The sequence below is a fragment of the Dermacentor silvarum genome, chromosome 4 (assembly GCF_013339745.2).
Source record: "Dermacentor silvarum isolate Dsil-2018 chromosome 4, BIME_Dsil_1.4, whole genome shotgun sequence".
Classification (NCBI taxonomy): Eukaryota; Metazoa; Arthropoda; class Arachnida; order Ixodida; family Ixodidae; genus Dermacentor; species Dermacentor silvarum.
The window spans coordinates 38984346-39004980 of NC_051157.2; the positions used below are offsets into that span (position 1 = coordinate 38984346).

A 20635-nucleotide genomic window follows, 5' to 3' on the forward strand; every position below is an offset into this window, starting at 1 on the left:
TTCGTCTGCTCCGGTCGTAGAGGTGAGACGCTTTCTAGGGGATGAAGGGGATTATCTCGTCACGGGAAAAGCGCTCGGGCTTGCTTCCCACATTGGAGAGATACAGATTCCAGGAAGATCATAACCTGCCGATGTCTCCTTCGGGGAACTTGTGGAAGTGTCAGTCCTCTGTCGGGCGGTCAAGTTGACGACCTCCTCCCCCTCGGGTCCTCCTCTTTGGTAGCTCGCCCTTTGCGTCTACTCAGGTCGTAGAGGTGTGACGCTTCCTCGGGGATGAAAGAGGATTATCTCGTCACTGGAAAGGCGCTCGGGCTTGTTTCCCACATTTGAGAGGTGCAGTTTCAAGCCGATCATAACACTGGCCACTAACATAAAACTTTAATACAGCGTTTTAGCAATGGGGCTGCTCCTTTACAGATACTGTGGAGTCAGGCTCCAGCTCGAATCGGGCAGATCGAATCAAATAAAATGAAGTTTATTAGAGCGATAGCTCTCTTACTCCAGGTACAAACCAGATAACGCCTGATTCCGCAAATCTGACCTTCAAGCTCATCCAAGGTCAAACTGGGACTTAGCATGCTTAATGCGTTTTGGACACAAGCGCGCCTCGGGGCACCAGTAAACAATTAATAAAAATAAAGGTCCTAGGGCCTTCATATGCTGATGTTGGCTTATATTGCCCCTGGAAAAAAATGACTTCCATGCAATGCATTTGTGTTTAAAAGTGAAGCCGACTTTAAAGGAATCGGTGTAAGCTTGGTCTTTGTAAGCTGGCTTTCTCACATGGTGGATTGCAGTGAAGCCTACCATAAAGAAAAATGCGATGCGAACGGGGCCCGAAGACTCTATCGCGTTCCACTCTTAAAGGCCTAGCTTAAGCGTCCCAATTTTTCCTTGATATATGAGGAGGGGGTAGTAGCAAAGAGCTGCGTCAAAAAGAGCTGCGTCAAACAGGAGTTTGTTTAGGCAATCGGCCTTCTATAATAGTGAGTAGCAACATAAAAGATGAAGCGGACTGTAATGACACGCTCAGACGTCTCCAGTGATGGCGACTTGACTTTCGCGCTGCCATGCTAAATCGACGTTAGCGCACTAGCCGCGAAAGCGCATGCGACTTGAGTGGGATGCGCGGTCGCTGAGAGCGCGCGCCGTGCGTGGCCGTGGGCAGCTGGCCGCAGCCCTCGCCATCGCAGCCACCTGGCCTGGGAGCTGCTGGAGCGGTTGTCGCAGCAGCTGAGCTCCGCACCCGTGCTGCCCCTGTACAACGCGCTGGGCTCCAAGCTGACCCCCGCGCCGCCGGAGTTGGCAGACATGGAGCGGCTGGACAACGGCGGCCGCCCCCGCGGAGGAAGCGAGGGCGACACCGAGGTCTTCGCCGAGCGCTCGCCGCCGCCGCCTAAGAACAGGCTCAACATATTCAGGTTCATCACTCAAGTACGTACAAAGAAGTCTCTTCTTGCTTTGCTTTGCTTTGCATTGCTTTGCCTTGCTTTGCCGATTGAACCATGACAGCCCACGTGGAAACAGCGAGGAACGCGTCTTCGTTATGAGCCTTGCATTCAAGGGGTGCATGCTGCAGCTGCCGGCCGTGGTATATAGCGTGGCAGTCAAGATCGCTGCGACATAAACTGGTTATGGGCACAAACGTATTACCATCGAATCCGGATACACCGAGCCCACATATAACGAATTATTGTGTATAACGAACAGCAGTAAAATTCCCTTGAAAATTGTTGTTTAAAATGTTTATTTTATATATCGGAGTACCTATATATCGAACTTTCTTGTGATCTCCTCTTTAGATTCGATATATCCGGGTTCGACTGTATTTTCTGAGCGTTGAAGGGAAGCGGAGGAACTGTTAGGCCGGTATCTTTAGCGTAGAGAGTACGCGGTAGCCTGCATGTGTCTGCACGCGCCTTCGTGTGCCAGCACACCTCTTCGTTGCTGCGCCGAAGACGCAAAGCGGTCGTCCCAAAAGTCCTGCGAGCTGCGCTCCTCGAGCGGCCTCCCTGTGCACGTTTCCCCTACTGGGCATCGCGTCTGGAACAGGTATAGGATGGGCGCGTTGGGTGCTTGCTGGCGCTCTGCTCACGTACGCACATTTTATGCTGCTTTTTAAAGGGTTGGAGGAAGAGCTCAGCACGTGGCGACGCGGACGCGCAGGTGTCCGGTCTCTCGCGGTCCATGTCATATCGGTCCAAGTCTACTCAGCCGCGGAGGTCTTCGCAGCCATCGCCCGTCTCTCGGCGGACCCAGGAGGTGGTCGGCGCCAACCGGTCTCCCAACACGACGCGCGTCACCAAGCGTAGCGTCGAGGCCTCGCCCACGCGCACCTCCCCGCAGCGCTCGTCGCCGCGTTCGACGCAGCTAACGCGCTCCTCGGCGCTTCGCTCGTCAACCGACGGCCAGCCGCCAGTCGTCGCGGCCGCGTGCAAGACGTCGCCAGAGATCAGGCGTCGCCAAGACGTCAACGACTCCGCACGCTTACCTGCGCCTCCGGCACCCAGTGAGCCGCAGGGACTGAAGGCAGTTCAACCCGCCAATGGAGGTAAGGCGCCCCATATGTCGTATACAACTGCCAGCTACCACTGCTAGCTGACTGACGGGAAACGCCTCAGCAACAGCGAAGGGACCGGCTACCTAGTCACTGGAGCTTGCCTCCTTGCCGCAACGGCAAAAAAAAAAAAAAAAAATGCAAACGTGCCCTAGCCTTGCTGTCACGTTACTGCCCGTGGTCGCGATTTCGTATAATCAAGAATGGCATGACATAGCTTTCTACGTATGACCCGAGATCTTTAACATTGTACACAATGAGCTGCTGTGGGGCAATTATCAGTATTCGTATTATCAAAGAGCTCGCGTCAACCGTGTTCGTATAACAGAAATTCTACAATATTTCCACGTTCATTTCTAGCACCAGCGGCAGTGAGTGGACCGTCTGGTCCACCACCACCTCCGCCACCGCCGCCTCCACCACCACCTCCACCACCCCCTCCGCCACCTCCACCACCTCCGCCACCTCCACCGCCACCACCTGCGTCACAGCCAGGTATGCAGAGCCCACACGGGGATGGCCTGGCGACCAATATCACACCGTCCAAGGCGATGCAACTCCAGTCAGCGCCACGTGGGCCGGCCTCTCCTGGGCCTTTCCACACGCTGCCTAAACCGCAGCAGAAGATGAAGACCCTCAACTGGACTAAGGTGCCGGACACCCTTGTCTGCGGTGAGCCTCTTGTTTAACTGGTGTTAAAAAACCAACTCCTTTTGAGTATTCTTGTTTGCTAAACTACTGCGTCCCGCGTGAAAATTCTCTTTTGCATTATGCGCTCGCCGCCAGGCGGCTAACAGCGGCTGCAAGATCAGAATAGCTAAGCGGCACACGTGGGCTAAAGTAGAATTTACTCTAGGGACCTCAAATTTCAAGGTCGCCGGTGTCTTTTCGCGAGCAAAGTGGTTTGCGCATCTTTTAGATAAAGATCTTGTCTATGCTGATCTAAAGGATTCACTATAAGCTTTGCTTGTGGAAAGAAGCCGGCGAACCTAAAATGTGAGATTTGTGGTGTGCGTCTGTGCGAGATTGTTGGCTTGCAGCAGAAATGACGACATAGTTCAGAGGGTGACCATAATGGTGGTCGGACGCCGCTTTGTAAGAAGCAATAAAAGGGGTTTGACCGCATGTTTGACCGCATTTTTAAAGACGATAGTCTTTCTTGAGCTACCTAAACGCGAAAAACTTAGTCTGCCTGTCTGTCACTCGATTCAACCGTCCGGCCAAAACCAAGCATGCGGAGAGGAGGTGCAGAGAGAGAAAGAGACAGACAGAGAGCGAGAGTAATAAATAATAATTAATGAAAATGCTTTATTGGCGAGGTGGGATTCGAACCCGGGTACCCACGGCCCGAAGGCGAGCAGTCATAACCACTAGGCTATTTTTTTCTTTATTGCCGGACACTCACGCTTGTAGAACATGCATTTATGGGAACCATATGATTGTGTTGTACCAACGATTGTAACAGAACTTGCTATGGGCGAGAGAAAGAGGAAAATGAGAGCGAGAGAGAGAGAGAGACATTGAAATAGAGACAAAGAAAGAGAAACACAGATAGATAGATAGATAGATAGATAGATAGATAGATAGATAGATAGATAGATAGATAGATAGATAGAGAGAGAGAGAGAGAGAGAGAGAGAGAGAGAGAGAGAAATAAAAAATGAAACGCTGCAAATGAAAAAAATCAACGCTTTGAAATGGTGTCGAAGAGACGCTACGCGTTAAAAACAAGCAGACTGAAGCCGCGGCTGTGTAGCCGGCTTTAAGCCAACAGTAATAAAAGGTCCCAACAAATGGCGCGAGAGCAGGGTGAACGCAGGAAACTTAATTGAATTCAGCAAAACCTCCATTGCATCCATCATGGGAGGGGAAGAGCGTGAGGGGTGGGAGGGGGGTGAATAGAGGGTGTTACATATCAGGGGTGGCAGAAGGCTATCATCTTTCGACGTCATTTGCAGCGAAGCAAGCAGATATGCAGCCAATTTTTTTCGCTGGTCTGTGCCAGTCGTGAAGGACATGCTACTCGTAACCAGCGTACATTTTCTTCATTTGCAACGTGGCAAGCCTGGCGGCATACGCGATGGACCTTCTCGGCGGATGTGGCAGCTATAACGGAAAGGCCTCACGCTTCCCCGGCGATCGAAGTCGTAGCTGGTAAACTGACATACTAATTTATTAAAGTTTTTAAAAAAGAATAAAAGAAATTGCCGCGCGGCCATACAAATTTCGAAACATAGCTACGTCGCCTAGAGCACTGCATTGCTGTGTCATTGTCATGCCTTGCTTTGGGCCCCGGAGTGCGCTTGAAAAGTCGCAGTGCATGCGCATGCTGATCTATAATATACAACTTGGGCAAATGTGAAATGAAGCTGGTTACTGGCATGTTGTATATTGCCGCCAGCATTGCGAGAATAAAAAAGACGACCGCCACATCCTAACTGTTTCAAAGAGCCGCCACACCGCAAGCGTCAAGCAAGGCACCGCAAGGCAACGCTGGGCCGCACGTGCCCACACCATGTGCTGACAGACCGGCGGCTAGTGCGCGAGAATCGGACGACTGACACACGACAGGAGGCGACGAAGAAGAGAACGACGTTCGAAGAAGCGAAGCTCGAGGGAAGTTTTTGTTGAGTGTACAGTCTGTTTAGTTGACGGGCACAGGTTCGCCCGGAATAAATTAGTGTTCATAGAAACGGCTGTCGTAACTGTTGGTTACAATATAAACATGACGTAAATAGCTGTAAAAATAAGCTTAAGACAGAATGGTGTCTTGCCTGGCAGTTACGCACTGCAAAGAGGTATCAGTGCAGCATATGTTAAAAAAAATCGAAAAACAAAAAACCGTCTTGCTTGTACTGTTAATGGGGAAGACATCGTGGACACAGGCAGATAGGGGTGATTGTGGAGGCCCGAGCCGTCATTGAGCCATTGCGGCACCTTAACGCTCACCCCCCCCCCCCCCCCCCCTCCCATCCTTCTGGAGGCTGCTGTAGAGCCTTTCTTGTAATGAGGTGGCAATTGAGAAGTCGCTCAGGCCTTGTGCGCAGAAGTGCAGCAAATGTTGCACTGGTTGTGTTTGAATTTCGGCAACGATCGTTGTTCATTCTGTGATTTTTTTCATGGTACAGACATATATGATTCCCTGTCCATATCGGTACGTACTCTGTCCTTGAGAGGAACACATCGTTTGCTCCCAGGGGGCAAGAGCATCTGGAGTGATGTCACCAAGGAAGCGCAGGACGAAGACGTTGAGCGGAAGCTAAACTTCAAGCAGGTCGAAGAGCTGTTCTGTCAAAAGACGGCCCCCACAGCGCAGCCAAAGGTGCCCCCAGACAAGAAAAAAAGACGGGAGCCAGCGTTGGTAAGTCAGCGTCCAGAATTTAAACTACTGATTCTAAACCTGTGCAATGTCTTCTTCTTATTGTTCTTTCCATATACGTGATGTCTAACAACAAGCCAACGAATTCTTGCCAGGTAAATCTCAGATGAAGGAAACCGGCAGAGCATGAAGATTTTTATATTAGATGAAAAGGTTGTCACACTATTTGAAACAAAGAAATTGTTGTGAGAGCAAGAGACACTATTTTCTGTGAATGTGCCTTAGCAATGGCATAACCACAGCTACCATAGTTCATCAGGAAAGTTAGTGCGTTCTTGCATTAGATTTCTAAAAGCGGAACCAGAAAGTAAAAAAAGAAATTGCTAGAATTTACGAATACAAAGCATGATCTCGAATTGGACAACGGCACTATGTAATAACATTTTTTCTATCATTGAAGATAAATAAAGGTGCAATTTTCATGTCGGTACTTTATTAACCGCGTTGCTCTTGTTTTACCAAGTGACGATTGTTTCATGATGCCTGAATACAGCTCAGTCTTCTGGATGGGAAGAGGAGCCTGAACGTCTGCATCTTCCTCAAGCAGTTCAAGTCTGGGCCTGAACAAATTGTCTCCATGATTCGCTCTTGCAAATCTAAGGAAATCGGCTCGGAACGCTTGCGGATGTTGCAAAAGATACTGCCAGAGCCAGATGAGGTACGTTTCCTTAAAATGCTGCATTTACAATTGTATACACCTATACAGTCGACTTTCGTTAATTAAGCTCCGGCTGATTCGATTTTTTGGTTAATTGAATCCCGGCAGAAGGTCCAGGCCGGCGCCTATACGCCTAAGGGCCAAACCTTTCTTTATTCCATCCTGAAATTGGCCCTCACGAGATGATTCAAACAAGAGCACTGTACGGGCTCGGGCACGGCATGTGCTTTTTGACCCAGGCCTGGGCCGGGCTCGGGTATTTTGACGCGGGCCCGGGCCGGGCTCGGACTTTCTGGTGGTGTGCATGTAACGTGCAGCGAGTTTTCCTCGCTCATCTCGACTCTGAAAAACCTGTTGCCCCAGTGCAGCTGGAAGCTAACAGTGCTACTCCTGTGTACTTCCCTTTTCTTCTTCCGTCGTATTTTGCGCTGTTTGAACAGAATGTAAAAGTCCAGGAAGACCGAAGTAGCCTGAGAACAAATGATGCCATTGTATTCCTTACCTAAATCAATGTAATGAATGCTTTCAGCGCGGTGTAAGCGCGTTCGCGACTTGCTGATTCTTCAAAGGCGAATTGGTAAAACGATGACTGGTAAGATTAGATAATTCGTCACGCGGCTGAAATATGGCACTGCGTCCATCCATGATTGTACGCATGTTCTGAACCGGCCGCCTAGCAGCAGCGCATTACGCTGCACCATGGAGGAACGAGAAGCTTTCTGTCTCCATTTAATCCATCCATGCGCTGCGCTCACGACCGGCCGTGGCTGCGCTTCGGCTAGAGTGTACTAGAATACGGTTGATTGGGACGAGCGGCATGGGGCGGCGTATACTTTGCAGTGAGGCGCCCGACGTGAACAAATACTGTGGCGGCGCGGCGATAGAAGTGGATTGGGCCGCATCAAGGTCGCGCCGTTGGAAACTGCTGGCGATATTGCTCAGCAGGGTCATTCTCATTACTTCGCGCGCTGGTATTTGCGTTCAGACGGCTCAAATGGTGTTCATATTAGCATATGACATCTGTTTATGCCGTTAGAATAAATTCCGTTCATTCTCTTCATTTTTTAATGAAAAAATCGGCCCGTGCAGTGCTCTAACTCAAACTTGGCTGGTCAACACGAACGCGAGTGGCCCCCAGATGGTGACCCAGTCGTGACTCCACATGACTGCAGCAATCGTTCTTGGCGGCTCTAGAGGACAGTGAATGCGTCGAAGAAATTGTCATCTGCCGAAAACGCCTTTTTTCGGCCTGCCATGAGAAGCCTGCCATGGGAAGATTTTCAAGCAATGATGGCAGCTCCGTGAATTATTACAATATTTTACTCGTCTCTAACGCACGCATTTTCCCAGGAAAATTGGCCTGAAAACGCGTTCTCGGTGCTCGCAACAACCTTATTGCCTGCCACCAGAGCCAGCGTCATTGCCATTGTCATGATTAGATGGCGACAGAATTCGCGTATGATGGCGACGACCACGCGCCGCTTTCAATCTTGATTACAAAAGCTCATTCAAAAGATAAGTTATTTTACAGGCAATTAAAGCTAGCGGCAACAAATCCGTGTTAGGTGTTTTCCGTGTTCCCTGGAATCGCATACTTCGCAGTGCGAATTAGCCGGCGTGGGCTACAATCTCGTGGGCCATTGTTGCGCAGTTATATTGTATATATTAGCGCATTGAACTGCACGGACGTTGACATGTTGTGCTCCATATACATAGCTTGCACGTGACGTCACATCCGCGGGCTCGCTGCCGCAGCCGCCACGTTTGCGAACCGCTTGTCGCTAGTCTGACGCGCGCGCGCGCTGCGAGAATCCGTCGAGCAGTAGTTTTCTCTGTGTCGTGACAGGCTTCTATTCGTCTTTTCCGTGGACATGCCGGCATTTCCAACTGCGCGGCTCTTTTGCGAGGACTACTTCACACAGTTGATTGGATCTGCGCGTGTACGGTACAAAGAAATAATTCAACTGTGTGAGAACGTCGATCCCTACACAGTGCGCCTGTGAATGGTTGGGTGAAGAGTTTGTCGGCGAGGAGGCTCGGAGAACACAAAGTGCTCCTACTTGGAGAGATAAGCGCGGAGTTTCTTTTTTTTTTTTCACTTTCAAGGTCTCTCAGCTGGTCGGTTTCTCCAGTCGGGTGCGGGGAGAACGGCCGATCGGCACACGGCTGGATCGCTGTCGCTGCCACGTCAGCCTCGGCACGCCGTTCCTGCAATTCGGCTTCCCGCTTTTCGGGCGTCCGCTTGCCGCTTTTCGGCGCGTCGTTTTTCGAGGTGTTGGTGTCGTGAGGGATCCGTGTTCATGGCGCTGGAGCCGAGGAGAAGCGACGGAGCCCAGTCAGGGTCCGTCTCGTCAAACACTTTAGCTGGCTTCCCTAAGAACGCGAAATGAACAAAGTTACAAAACTAACCTTTCGTTATATATCGCCGTTATCACGCTGTCAAAGTCGAAAGGAATTATATTTACCTGCAATGAAGTGTGCGCCGCAGACTCGCAGATTGTGGATCTCGATGTCTAAGTTGGCACGTTTAATGCGCGCCAGCCATAGGCTGCGCCGCTACGTGCTCAACGCTTTCGTGCTCAACGCTTTCGTGCGCTCGCACTGGTTCTCCACGATCTTCGGTAATGAAAAGAAGTTGCTGTTAGTCGGTTTTTTTTTCTCCCGCGGGTGTCACTGCGGTTGGAACAACCAAATATCATGCACACGACATGTGTGCATGATATTTGTGACAACACACGACATGTGTGCATGAAATATCATGTGACAACACGTCTTGCGGGGCTTGCAACGACTGTGGGAGAGTGAGCGGTTAAATCAAAGAATTCCTTTCACTGACGTCAGTGCAAGCTATCATTAGACAACACTAAAGTGTTGCATGAGAGTGACGCCGTTGGACATTGTGTTAACAATTTACATTATGTTAAATAAACTTCACTAGTTTTACCTTTTCGTGAAAAAATTAGGCGCGCGTTCGATTTCTGCATTGTTTAGGAACTCTACCGTCATTTATACGCTAGTTTTAATTTTTTTACAAATTTTTTACCCTTTGAACTCGTAAAGACTGGGTGCGCACTGGATTCGGGGCCGTGCTGGAATCGGGCAGTCTCTGCGAAATGAAACAGCTGGTCTGTTCAGGCGATTTTTTGGTCTCTTTCTTATTGTGGCCCTTCAGATAACTCGATAGGATCAATGGCGTCGGTCCCATTAAGGTCAAATTATTGGATGTCGACTGCATCGTGACCCAGAATCGCAAGAAGCAATGAAATAGTGATGTGAATCACTATTTTATTGTGTTGTACGTTGCGTGCATCCTAAAACGCTAACCAGGCCTGCGCTGAAAAAATGTCTGATATTTGCATAAGGTTGGTAAAATAAATCCCCCCCCCCCCCCCCCCCCCCAAAAAAAAAAAAAGACGTTGAGGTGTTTGCTAGCAGGGTCAGAATGTGCTCATTCAGTGCGTCATCTTTAGTTTTTAACTGTGATGATTTGCGTAAAAATTCCTGAAACGGCACATTTTTTCAAGTAAACGGCATGCGGAAATGATTTCATTCCCATATGTTAAATATTGTTCAGGTGTGGAGTTCATATTTGTGAACTCGACGGAAATGAAAGTTTTCATATTCTTAACTTATTCTACTGCTGTTTTTCCTTAATGACGCTCAAGTAGAAACAAACTTGTTAAAATTAATCTTTACGCACAGCGAGAAACGGACAATGACGGTTGGAAAAAACACTGGAAACCGCTGTCATGTGTTCTTCCCACCATCTTTTTGTTTCGCACTGTGTTGTAAAGATCAACGCTTGCCAACCTGCTCAGCTGGCAGGTAAGCATATAAAGATGATTGTTGTTTGTACAAGATAAAAATCTAGTACACATAGAATTCCACGCTGGCCGTCTTCCAGTTGAGCATGCTGCGGTCGTACACTGGTGAGCGGAGCAAGCTGGGCCAGGCGGAGCAGTTTTTCCTGATGCTGGGCGACTTGCGGTTGCACTGCCCTCTACGTGGATGGCATGCTGCAGATGGAGGAGTTTAGGCCCAGCGTTGAGTCGCTGAAGCCCCAGCTAGACAACTACATTGGCGTCTGCCAGGAGATACTCACGAATCGCAGCCTCAAGGAGTTCCTCAAGCTCATTCTCATCACCGGAAACTTCATCAACTCGGTAAACGAGACCACAACTTAATTTTGTGTTAGGTTGGATGTGTCTGGTGGCAGTGCAGCTTTCAGTGCTTGCTGTGTTGTAGTATGTGTCATTTAGTCACTTGCTCTGCTAATTCTTTTTACCTGAGGATGTATTCCCGGACGGATCCCTTTCGGCGATACCAGTCACTTTCGCGCTGGTGTAGTACACGGCGTGTTGAATGATTCGAGCAATTTTTTTAAACCAGCCAATCAGCTGAACCGGTATTGCTCAATCAGCCAACCAGAGCGAATGAAAGTGATATCCCCGAAAGTGACCGTCCGAGAATACGTCCCCTGGAGCTAACGGACTGAGTTATTAGGCTCACTACCACTACTTTCAAAATATGATTATGCAAACCTCAACATTTGTACACGTGCTTTTGCAATACTGTGAAACGGTTACGATGTATGCTCTAACTACACTTTAACCTTAATACTGGTTAGGTTAGTTGAAAATACTAGTTAGATAGGCGTTTAGATCGGCGTTTAGATCGATGTTTAGATCGATGTTTAGGTCAAAACACTAGTTATTATTAATACTTCATAAGCTATCATGCACCAGGAGGGCTTTGGGAGAGCAAGAAGGAGATGTGTGAAAATAGTGTCCCAGTCGTAACCAGCATATTGTTTTCCTTAATATTTTCTATACTTCTAATTTAATTTTTGTTGTTTCTATATTATGAGATGTTTCGGGGGTTAGACAGGACCCGCCGTGGTAGCTTGGTGGCTGTGACGTTGTACGGCTGATCTCGAAGTCGAAGGTAAATAGCATTTCGCAATTCTAGATATACCAGAGCCCGAAAGACGATTACCACAGAGAGCAAACTGCAAGAAATGAAAAAAAAAAGCAACAAAGCTAAGTGCAAGTGAATGCGAGAATTAAATAACCATATCAAGATGATCAAAAACTCGGGACAGGAATTTGGCCTCGCTCACAAGGCTAGGAAGAGTGAACCCTGGAGAAATGTTCTCCACCTCTAGTCTTCAATAATCTTGCCTGCATTGTTATGGCTGCAACCTCATGGTTACTAGCGTGTCTGGGGTACAATTGAAAGAAAGGTGAACTGTACCTGTTACTGACAAAGCCCTGAAGGCATACATTGTGTTGGATTAGCAAAGCAGTGCAAGCATCATGCTGACAGCTTCAAGTCCAAAAACTTGTCCTCTGTTAGAGAGTATATTGTGGTTGTACTAACTTTCATATAGGTAAATACTATATTTATCGATATACTCTGTGTGAAGTTTTATGACTGTACATAGAAATGAACAGCTAGCACAGTCGAACCTCAATATAACGAATACGGTAGTAACAAATTATCGGATGTAAAAAAGTAAATATAAAATTTGTTTAGTCATGCTTTAATTTAATTGCCCATTCCATGCTGTAACAAAATCGAAAAAGGGGATTTGACACTGTACCGGTTAGGACGAAGCAAATTTTGGTTTGCACATGCCTTCAACTATATTATGGTAGCAAGGATGCCAATAAGTCACCGACCGATTTTTCAGACGCCTGATTTCTCCGGCCTGCACGATTATTCATACAGTTAAAACTCGATCTAATGAAGCCCAATTTTACGAAGGTCCCGATCTAATGAAGAAATTTCCATTCCCTAGGCAGGTACCCATATATGGTTCAATGTTGTCATCAACCCGAATTAACGAAACTAATGGCCACCAAACCCGATTTAAGGAAGTTTTTCTGAAGTAATTGAATAAAGAAAGCAGCGATTTCTTTTTAATTTTGATACTGACGGGCCTTTCTTCGAGCGCGCGCTCTAACGCTCTCGCGTTAGAACATCTAGGCGCCCTAATCACGGTCGTTGCGCCCACGTCTTTGAATATCGGCAGCGTGTCAGAACTTCACGTGACCGTCTACCTGGCCTGCATCGCACATCGCATAAGCAATTCGGGCCGCCCTCGCGGGCTTCTCACACACGCAGGCGTGGGTTGGCGGCAAATACAATGCCGCTGTAGCTTATGGGTGTCGCTACGTTACAATTTCAGATTTCGAAGGACCGAAAAATCCTTCCCGATGTTACGAACTTCCCAGTTTAACGAAATAATTCCAGCAATGACATCACTTCGTTAAATCGAGTTTCAACTGTACTTCGTTGCGGCACGGCCACCAACCCCTAGCATTAATGTATAACTGCAACCGAAATTTCTGACACGGCACGGTGTTTCACAATGAACTTTGCGCGCGATGCCGCAAGCATGGCGGCCATGGACAAAGTTGTTGCCATGTCGACTTAGGCACGAGGCCGCAACTTTTGCTACCCACTTCCGACAAGGCAGCGCTGGTTAAGCCTATCTGACCTAAGCAGAGCGGCTGGGGTGAAAATTTGCCGAAGGACAGCGGAGTCGCTGCTGACAAGCCGTCGCAAGAAGCTCGTCGTCAATATGTTTACACTCGGAGACCTTATCGGCGATCGAGTGCGAGGTCAGACGCACATGTTAAATTAAGGGTCGCAGTAGCGGAGTTCAAACCCACGTGCGGTCCCCTCCATGTCCGAAGTCTGTCGCCAGTGGCACTCGCCAATAGTAACTTGAAACAGAACATACGGGACGCGCACGCACTCTTTTTGACCAGCGGCTCGGCTTGGTTTGATCGAAGTCGCAAGCTAGCGTGACGATCCAGCGCGATAACAGCGATCGTCTTCGCGGCGGTGCAGAGCGCGTGTATAATTTATTGTCGTTCCCGTGCCTCGTATCAGCATTGCAAGCTGCCGACTGGTCATTAAAAACCGCAGGAGACCCTTTGCTGGCCTGTCGGAGGCACCCCGCTTGCATTTCTTTCGCATAGAGCTGATCACTGTATTCTTCGCTGATATCTGCGTGTTTGCTTATAATAAATATAGGATATAACCAAAGTACTCGCATTCGTGACCCATGCGACTTCGTTATAACGAGGCTCGACTTGCAATTAGATTACTTTGGGTAAGAAAAACACATTAACCTTTCGAGAGCTGTCCGGAATGGCACATACAAGAGTGCTGATTTGTGCTAGTTGGTTGAACATCGATATATTGAACAAATAGCGCAGACGGACAGGACTAAGGAAGGACGTGTTGTCGTCTTTCCTTATTCCTGTCTGTCTGCGCTGTTTGTTCAATATGTAGATGGCAGATACATCAGCAGATAAAAGCAACAAAATTTGCATAACTAACGCATTACATTGGTGATTGTATTACTTTTCATAATTGATAATCAACTACCAACTTTTCAGTTGGTATAGCTATTTCAGTAACCAAAAAGATTGCATACCGCAACTGTTCAAAGAAATTAATATAAAAAAAACAAATGAATTAAACAGGGCCGCACTATGGCAGAATGTACTCAGGTAACGTGCTAGAAACTATCAATAAATGCTACAGACGTTGTTTTAGTCGGGTGTACGAACTGTTGCTAGGCCTAATTATAGTAGGCCACCATGCAGGAAACAGGATATAGCAGTGATATTGCAGCGAACAAATCTTAATACACGCTTCAAAACTTCTGCGCAATTGTTAGCCATTTGTTGTCCTTGTCTATGTTAATGCATCTACTGAACCACCTTACAGTCCTTATGAACCAAGATGACGTACAATTATTTTCTTTGCTTTTTCTTCAATTGCCAGCTTTTAATGTAAGCCAGTGCAACTTGTAATGTCATTCACAGTTCTTTCTTTCTTTCTTTGTTGCTTTTTCTTTCTTCAATTTCATCACTTTGCTCCATCAATGAAGGCTTTATAACTTCATTATTTGATACTAATTTCTCCTGATTTATGATGACAGGGTTTTAACACTAGCACCGTGCCATGGATAAAATGTGAATTCGTGATTTGCTGCAAGGGAACATGCGTATAAAGGTGAAACTTGAACTACCTGCAGCTCAAACTGTGTTAACGTGTGCTCACATGCCACGCTAGCCCAGTGGCAATGGCGTTACGCTGCTGAGCTCGAGGTCGCTGTTTCAATCCCAGCCACAGTGGCCGCATTTCGATCAGAGCCAAATGCAAAAACGCTCATGTACTTAGATTTAGGTGCACTTTAAAGAACTGGAGTCCCCCATGTCCCATAATCATATGGTGGTTTCGGCACGTAATACCCCCGAATTCAAGATATTTGAACTAACGTGGGTTCCCTTGAATGCAATTGTTGTGGCATGGTGTTAGTTGGTGACGTGCAAAATAACTGCTATGCTCCTCAAATCAAAACTCTATCAGGGAATGAAGTATACATGGCGGCTAAGGCTTTCAAAGAAAGGAAGTGCTGTTTCCGAGGTGGCAGCATCTAATCCACTGCAATATGTTCTGATTGTTGCGAGAGTATTGTTTTTTTTTTCACAGTTCAGCATTATCAATCTCTCATTGCAGGGCAGTTACGCGGGCAACGCATTCGGTTTCCGGCTGAATACGCTTCCGAAGCTGCTCGAGACACGCTCGAACAAGCCACGCATGACACTTCTTCATTTCCTAGTCGAAATCGCTGAGAAGGAGCAGGCGCAGTCGCTGTCTTTCACCAAGGACCTCCGACATCTGGCCCAGTGCTCCAGGTACATGGGTGCATTTTAGCTCCGTGTGCTCTAAGAGGAACCAGAACAGTTTTGGTCACTCGAGCAAACGAGCGCAGTGTCTAGAGTAGAGGCTGTGATAATTTAAATAAAATATAGCTCAACGTATCACGAAAAGAAACGCAAGATCCTTAAATTGCTGCCGGTCGTCAGCCGTAATGTCTTTAGCTGGAAATGTTTGCCATTAGTCCCTAAGCTTCTGCCTGAATTGACAATGCTAGCGGGTATAGTGCATCGAATTGTTGGGGCCGCGAGCATGCACATTTTTGCAGTGAAAACAATGAGCACTGCTGTGTCATGTGTAAAACTTCGAGGCAGGCTTAAACACTTATGAAGGCAAAACACATGCAAGGTGAAAATGAGCGCTTATAGGGAGAGCACATTGCTGAAAATTAAACAAAGATTGATTCCTTGGAGCATTTGTCGCTATACCTTAGTGCACAGAGGTGGCTGTTCCAATTTTTTATTATGATAGACCACTCCAGGCGCATTTTTGGCGTCACAGTAATTTTTCGTATCAAGTCCAAGTGCGATAAAAATGAGCGGCCTGTGGGGCTCTATGCTGTGGGTGCGAGGGAAAGCGTGTGAGGGTGACCCGAAAAGAATAGTGCCTTGATACCCGCGCCGTCTTTCGGCGCGCTCAATGTTGGAGGCCACGTGATCAAGCGCGCGCCCAAGGAGGCACCGCCGGGCTCGAGGGGCGACGACATCACGCGGGGGGCTCTCCTCTAGCCTGGCTTTGAGGTAGGAGAGCGCGGGGTTTTCCGGAAAGAGAGCTTTTGAGGCAGAACATTTTGTAAACTACATTAGAATATATATTAAACAAAATCTTCTGCACAATCTAGGTTGTTTATCATCTAGCTTGTTTATATTTGTTCTTGTGAATGCAAGAAATGTCCTAAATGCAGCAACCTCATTGTTTGTCATTTACAGGCTGTCCCTGGATGGCATGCGGGCGGAAGTGAAACAGCTGTCTACTGGCATTGAAAGGCTCGAGAGGCATCTTCCTCAAGGCGACGCTGACTTCAAGCAACACTTTGGTGGCTTTGTCACCGTAAGAACGCGTACTCTGCATGTGGCATTTAGCAGAACTTGTGTTCGCCTGGGATTCAACACAGGTTGATAAAGAAAACTTCAACTTACTGCAAAATTTAACATGTGATGGAAGTTTTCAGATTTGCATGTCAAATTTTCTTCACTTGATATATTTGGGTACCAAAGTTCTTAGGGCGTGTTTTTTGGGGGCTAATATAATGAAGAACCATGAATTTCGTAACAATAATATGTAGGCACATTTGTTTATTATTTCCCTTGAATGGTTGCTCAGATTGTGTATCTTGCGACCGTGGCGCAAGGAGAACTGGAATCTCGCAGGCGAAAGGAGGAAAGCGGGAAGGCAGCGCGGGAGGGAGGGGGTGCGGCTTCTGCTCTGCGACAACCGCCTACACTTGTACCTTGCGCGGCTCCGGGCTGTTGTGCGCACCGTATCTTGAAAGCGATCTGCAACACGGCTCCTACCTTTGTATGCGCTGTGCTTTCGCCGCTCAGTTTAAGTTGAAGCGATATACCGCACGAGCCTTCGCTCGCTGCTGCTGGCGGGAGTTTTGACAGCTGTTGTATGCGGTCATCGAGTGTGATCTATTCATGTTTGCTTGTGCGCGCTGACACCGTGTTAATTCAGTTAGTAAGCGAATGTGTCCAAGTTTACACAGCCGATAAAACTACTATCTTTACTCCGTATAGTTTTTTTACTAATTTGCTATCGCAATGATGCTTCACCTTTCGGGCAAAACTGGGACTTTTTTCATTTTCCCCCACTCATCTAGCAGTGTAATGCTATGCTCTGGGCTCTCAACGGACTAGAAACTCATTGCTATCTGATGACCCTGCGAGCAGATGGCCAAGGCGCAGCTGAGTGAACTGTCTTCGAGCTTCGATAAAATTGGGCAGCTCTCGCGGAGGCTTGCTGAGCACTTCTGCGAGGAGGAGAGCCGCTTCTCTGTCGAAGAGTGCCTGCACATCTTCAACAACTTTTGCGAAAAAGTCAAGCTGGCACAAAAGGTAAGCCGTAATGACTTGACACAATGCTTGAGTCTCTAGAGCAGGGCAGCTTAACAGTCCCGTGTCATTCAATGTGCATTCCATATGTAAACAGTGCAGTACGGCAGTATCCTGAGTCATTGACCACCCATAAAAGATCGCCCGCTCCCCCTTTTCTACGAGATGTAACTTCATGAATTAGACCGCGAAAGTGCGCATCCCTGCAATGACCGAAACCGTAGCGGTGAACTGCAGTTATCTTCGTAGATCTACGTAGTTCTACGTTCTACATAGTTCTACGTAGATGATTCTTTTTACATGTTTTACTTTGTCTGCTTACCTGTCCAAAACTTTCTGGAGCACCGCTTTTCAGCACTGCACTTCAGCTATGAATATGAACACTGTATTTAGACGTATCCATATATTCTGGGAAATGGAGGGGGGGGGGGGGGTCGAGTTGCGAGATTGGATTAGAGAGGAGACTTCAGTGAGATATTCGACTGTTCTTCAAATATCGAAGAGTATTTGATAAACAAGAATATCATGATGGGGGAGGTTTCGGTATCAGTTTCAGTGGAGGTGCTTGTAGATTTTCGCAAAGACATATTTATGTTGATTTTCATATTTGATCTGGAAGGATGGCTGCTGGATAAAGTGGCCTTCTGACATTTGCCATGTCATTTCTTTGCCGCAGGAGAATGAAGAGCGCAGGCAGCTGGAGGAGCGTGCAGAGAAACTCAAAATCACGCGGATGGGCACAGACCAGGGCAAGCCAGGTACGTTTTGCGCCAAAGATTCTGCTCAAGCATCGCGAAGGCTGGCTTAGTGGAAAATTTTGTGCGAGAATAACGGAATTTTCAGTGGTATAATAGGAGAAAAGTCTGGTTCTACTACAGGGGATGACAACAGATGTCTGTTTGATTGATCTTATGCAAGATCGAACTTTTAGCTTCTACATTAACAAACCATTTTGGTCACATTCTAAATTTAATTTGGCTACACTTTACACGACATACAAATAAACTTGCCTTCTTGTCAGAGGAGCGAAAAAAGAACAGCTTTAAATAGTCTTGTGGGATTAACTGTAAATGATGTTAGACTTGTTAGTGGGTATATCTACTTCACCGTAAAAAGCAGAAATTCTCTCATTACCCAACCACTGAATGAATGGATTTTTTTGCATTTATATATGGCAAAAGCTAAATTCTCTGGAATGTTGGAAGGAAAAATTTGATTCAGGGCCTCTAACTTAATACAAATAGCCAAAGATGCCGAAAAATTAAGCACAAATTTTAGGATTCCTGCACTTTGCACCAAGAAAGATATCACAATTATGTAGTAAACTATCAGGTGGTCGAAAGTGGACAAAGGTGATGTTATTGATTTGAAGCTTATGTGTACCTGTTGCAGTATTTGCGCAAGGTCTGCAGATGTCCTACTTACAAGTGGATGGTATAGTTAAAATCACTGTAAAATATACGAACTTTGTCTGCTTTAGATGTCTAAAAGATGCAGTGAGCAGAATTGTGAAATTATTATTTGCTAAGTGAATGATTTGTATACTTTATCCTTCATTTAGTAAACTAAATTTTCGATCCCAGAAATAAAAAAAAAACACTGATAATTTTAAATAATTAATGTTCTTTTAATAATTGGTAGGTATTTAACTGTTTCTTTTAAATCCAACACAATTTATCACAATTGATTCAGTGGATGTCATCAAAATTATTTCTGTTTCAGTGTCATTTGGTAGGGGCTGGCGAGATAAAATTTTCTCCTATTGGTCCTACTCCGCTGATTGTGTGATGGAGAACGATGACTTACCAGTGATAAAAATCGTAATTGAGGCTGAAACTGGTGTTACAAATTTCTCTCGAGTTACAGCGGAGTATCAGTGGCATCATTTTGTTTGAGTACAGAGCACAAAGCTTTGTAGGCTACAGACCACTGTTTATGTATCAAGATCTGTTAGTAGATAATAAGTAAATAATAAGTAAATAATAGTAGAAATAAGTAAATAAAGTAGCCTGCTGATTTGTACACATTTTGAAAAGGTTCCTCAAGTCAGAGTAATTGAATCATCTATCTTATTTTCAGTTTAAATGAAAGGTTGCGCACATCTAATGCAAGCAGCCTCATTTACATTTTTCATATTGCACTTGCTTTCCTTTAGACGACATAGCTTATACCTTAAAGCTGAGAAACTCGCATCACATAACCAGGAGGCAATACCTACTTTCTGATAAAATAATCTTGATTGTGACTTTATGAACGATATCTGTGAAATTTGTGGCTGTATGCCTATATTGACAGGTCAAAAGTCGCTGTCAGTAGCCTATTTCTCATAACACAGAACTGAATTGCTGCGCTTGGTCAAATGCCAAATTTTATGTGTCAAAGCACAAAAAATATGTACACGTGCACCAGATCTAGTAAGGATTCCATGAGTTTTCACAGTACTGCAGAACGACTCGCGGAAAGAAGTTGCAGAAATGGGAAATTTACGCCATAATTGGCTTAACTTTGCTTGGCTGACTTGATCGTGTTTCCTTCCGTGAACAATACCAACTTTTTTTATAGCGTAAACCGTTTAATTCAGTCATCTAATATCAAAGCATACTGCATTTCCAAATACTTAGGTGCAAGACATTTTCTTTACAGCTCTATGTAGCCTTAAACATAAGTATGAGAAGTAAAACAATACCAACTGCCAAACTTCCGCCTGCTGTCGGACCTTCATGATGCTACTCTTTCACATGTGAATAATCCAATGGAGCTTTGAAGAGGAGCAACCACCATTCCGCTAAGGTCTGATAGCCAGAATTTTATTTCTGGATAACAAATTTCTTTGCAGCAATTTGAAATATACTCAGATTCCCAGAGGTTTGGTAAGTTGTGGTGCCAATGCAATTGAGACACTTGTAGCAAGCAAGTTCACATGACTGGTTGAGCTAGAAACAAGACTGCAGTCCACCACCAACGTATGAAGTCCCGTAGTATGTAGTGTTCAAGCCCAGTTAACTTACATCATACACACATTCCCTCCTAGCATGACACTTCTACTGAAGATACTCCAGTGAGGAATTTATTTGCAGCCTAACTATGTAGCCTAGAACTGATAAAAGACAGCCTGGAATTTACTAATGATTACTGCACAGCATCCGTGAAATTGTAGTTTGCTGTTTAGGCACCAAAAGCATTGTTTTTTTTAACCTTTGCTCTCTTCATAAACTTTCTCAAGGAGGTATACTAAAATAAAGTTG

The 20635-nt window shown here is 46.3% G+C and overlaps 1 protein-coding gene across 1 annotated transcript in view; it reads left to right on the forward strand.

The window, feature by feature from the left end:
* Window positions 1-20635, forward strand: part of LOC119449828 (inverted formin-2-like) — a 148223-nt gene that overhangs the window by 45883 nt on the left and 81705 nt on the right. Inside the window, 11 exon segments of the mRNA XM_049665458.1 lie at window positions 1194-1434; window positions 2125-2551; window positions 2918-3229; window positions 5755-5918; window positions 6430-6594; window positions 10499-10588; window positions 10590-10757; window positions 15136-15314; window positions 16266-16386; window positions 17229-17393; window positions 18067-18148. Coding sequence (XP_049521415.1) covers window positions 1194-1434; window positions 2125-2551; window positions 2918-3229; window positions 5755-5918; window positions 6430-6594; window positions 10499-10588; window positions 10590-10757; window positions 15136-15314; window positions 16266-16386; window positions 17229-17393; window positions 18067-18148 — 2114 coding nt within the window.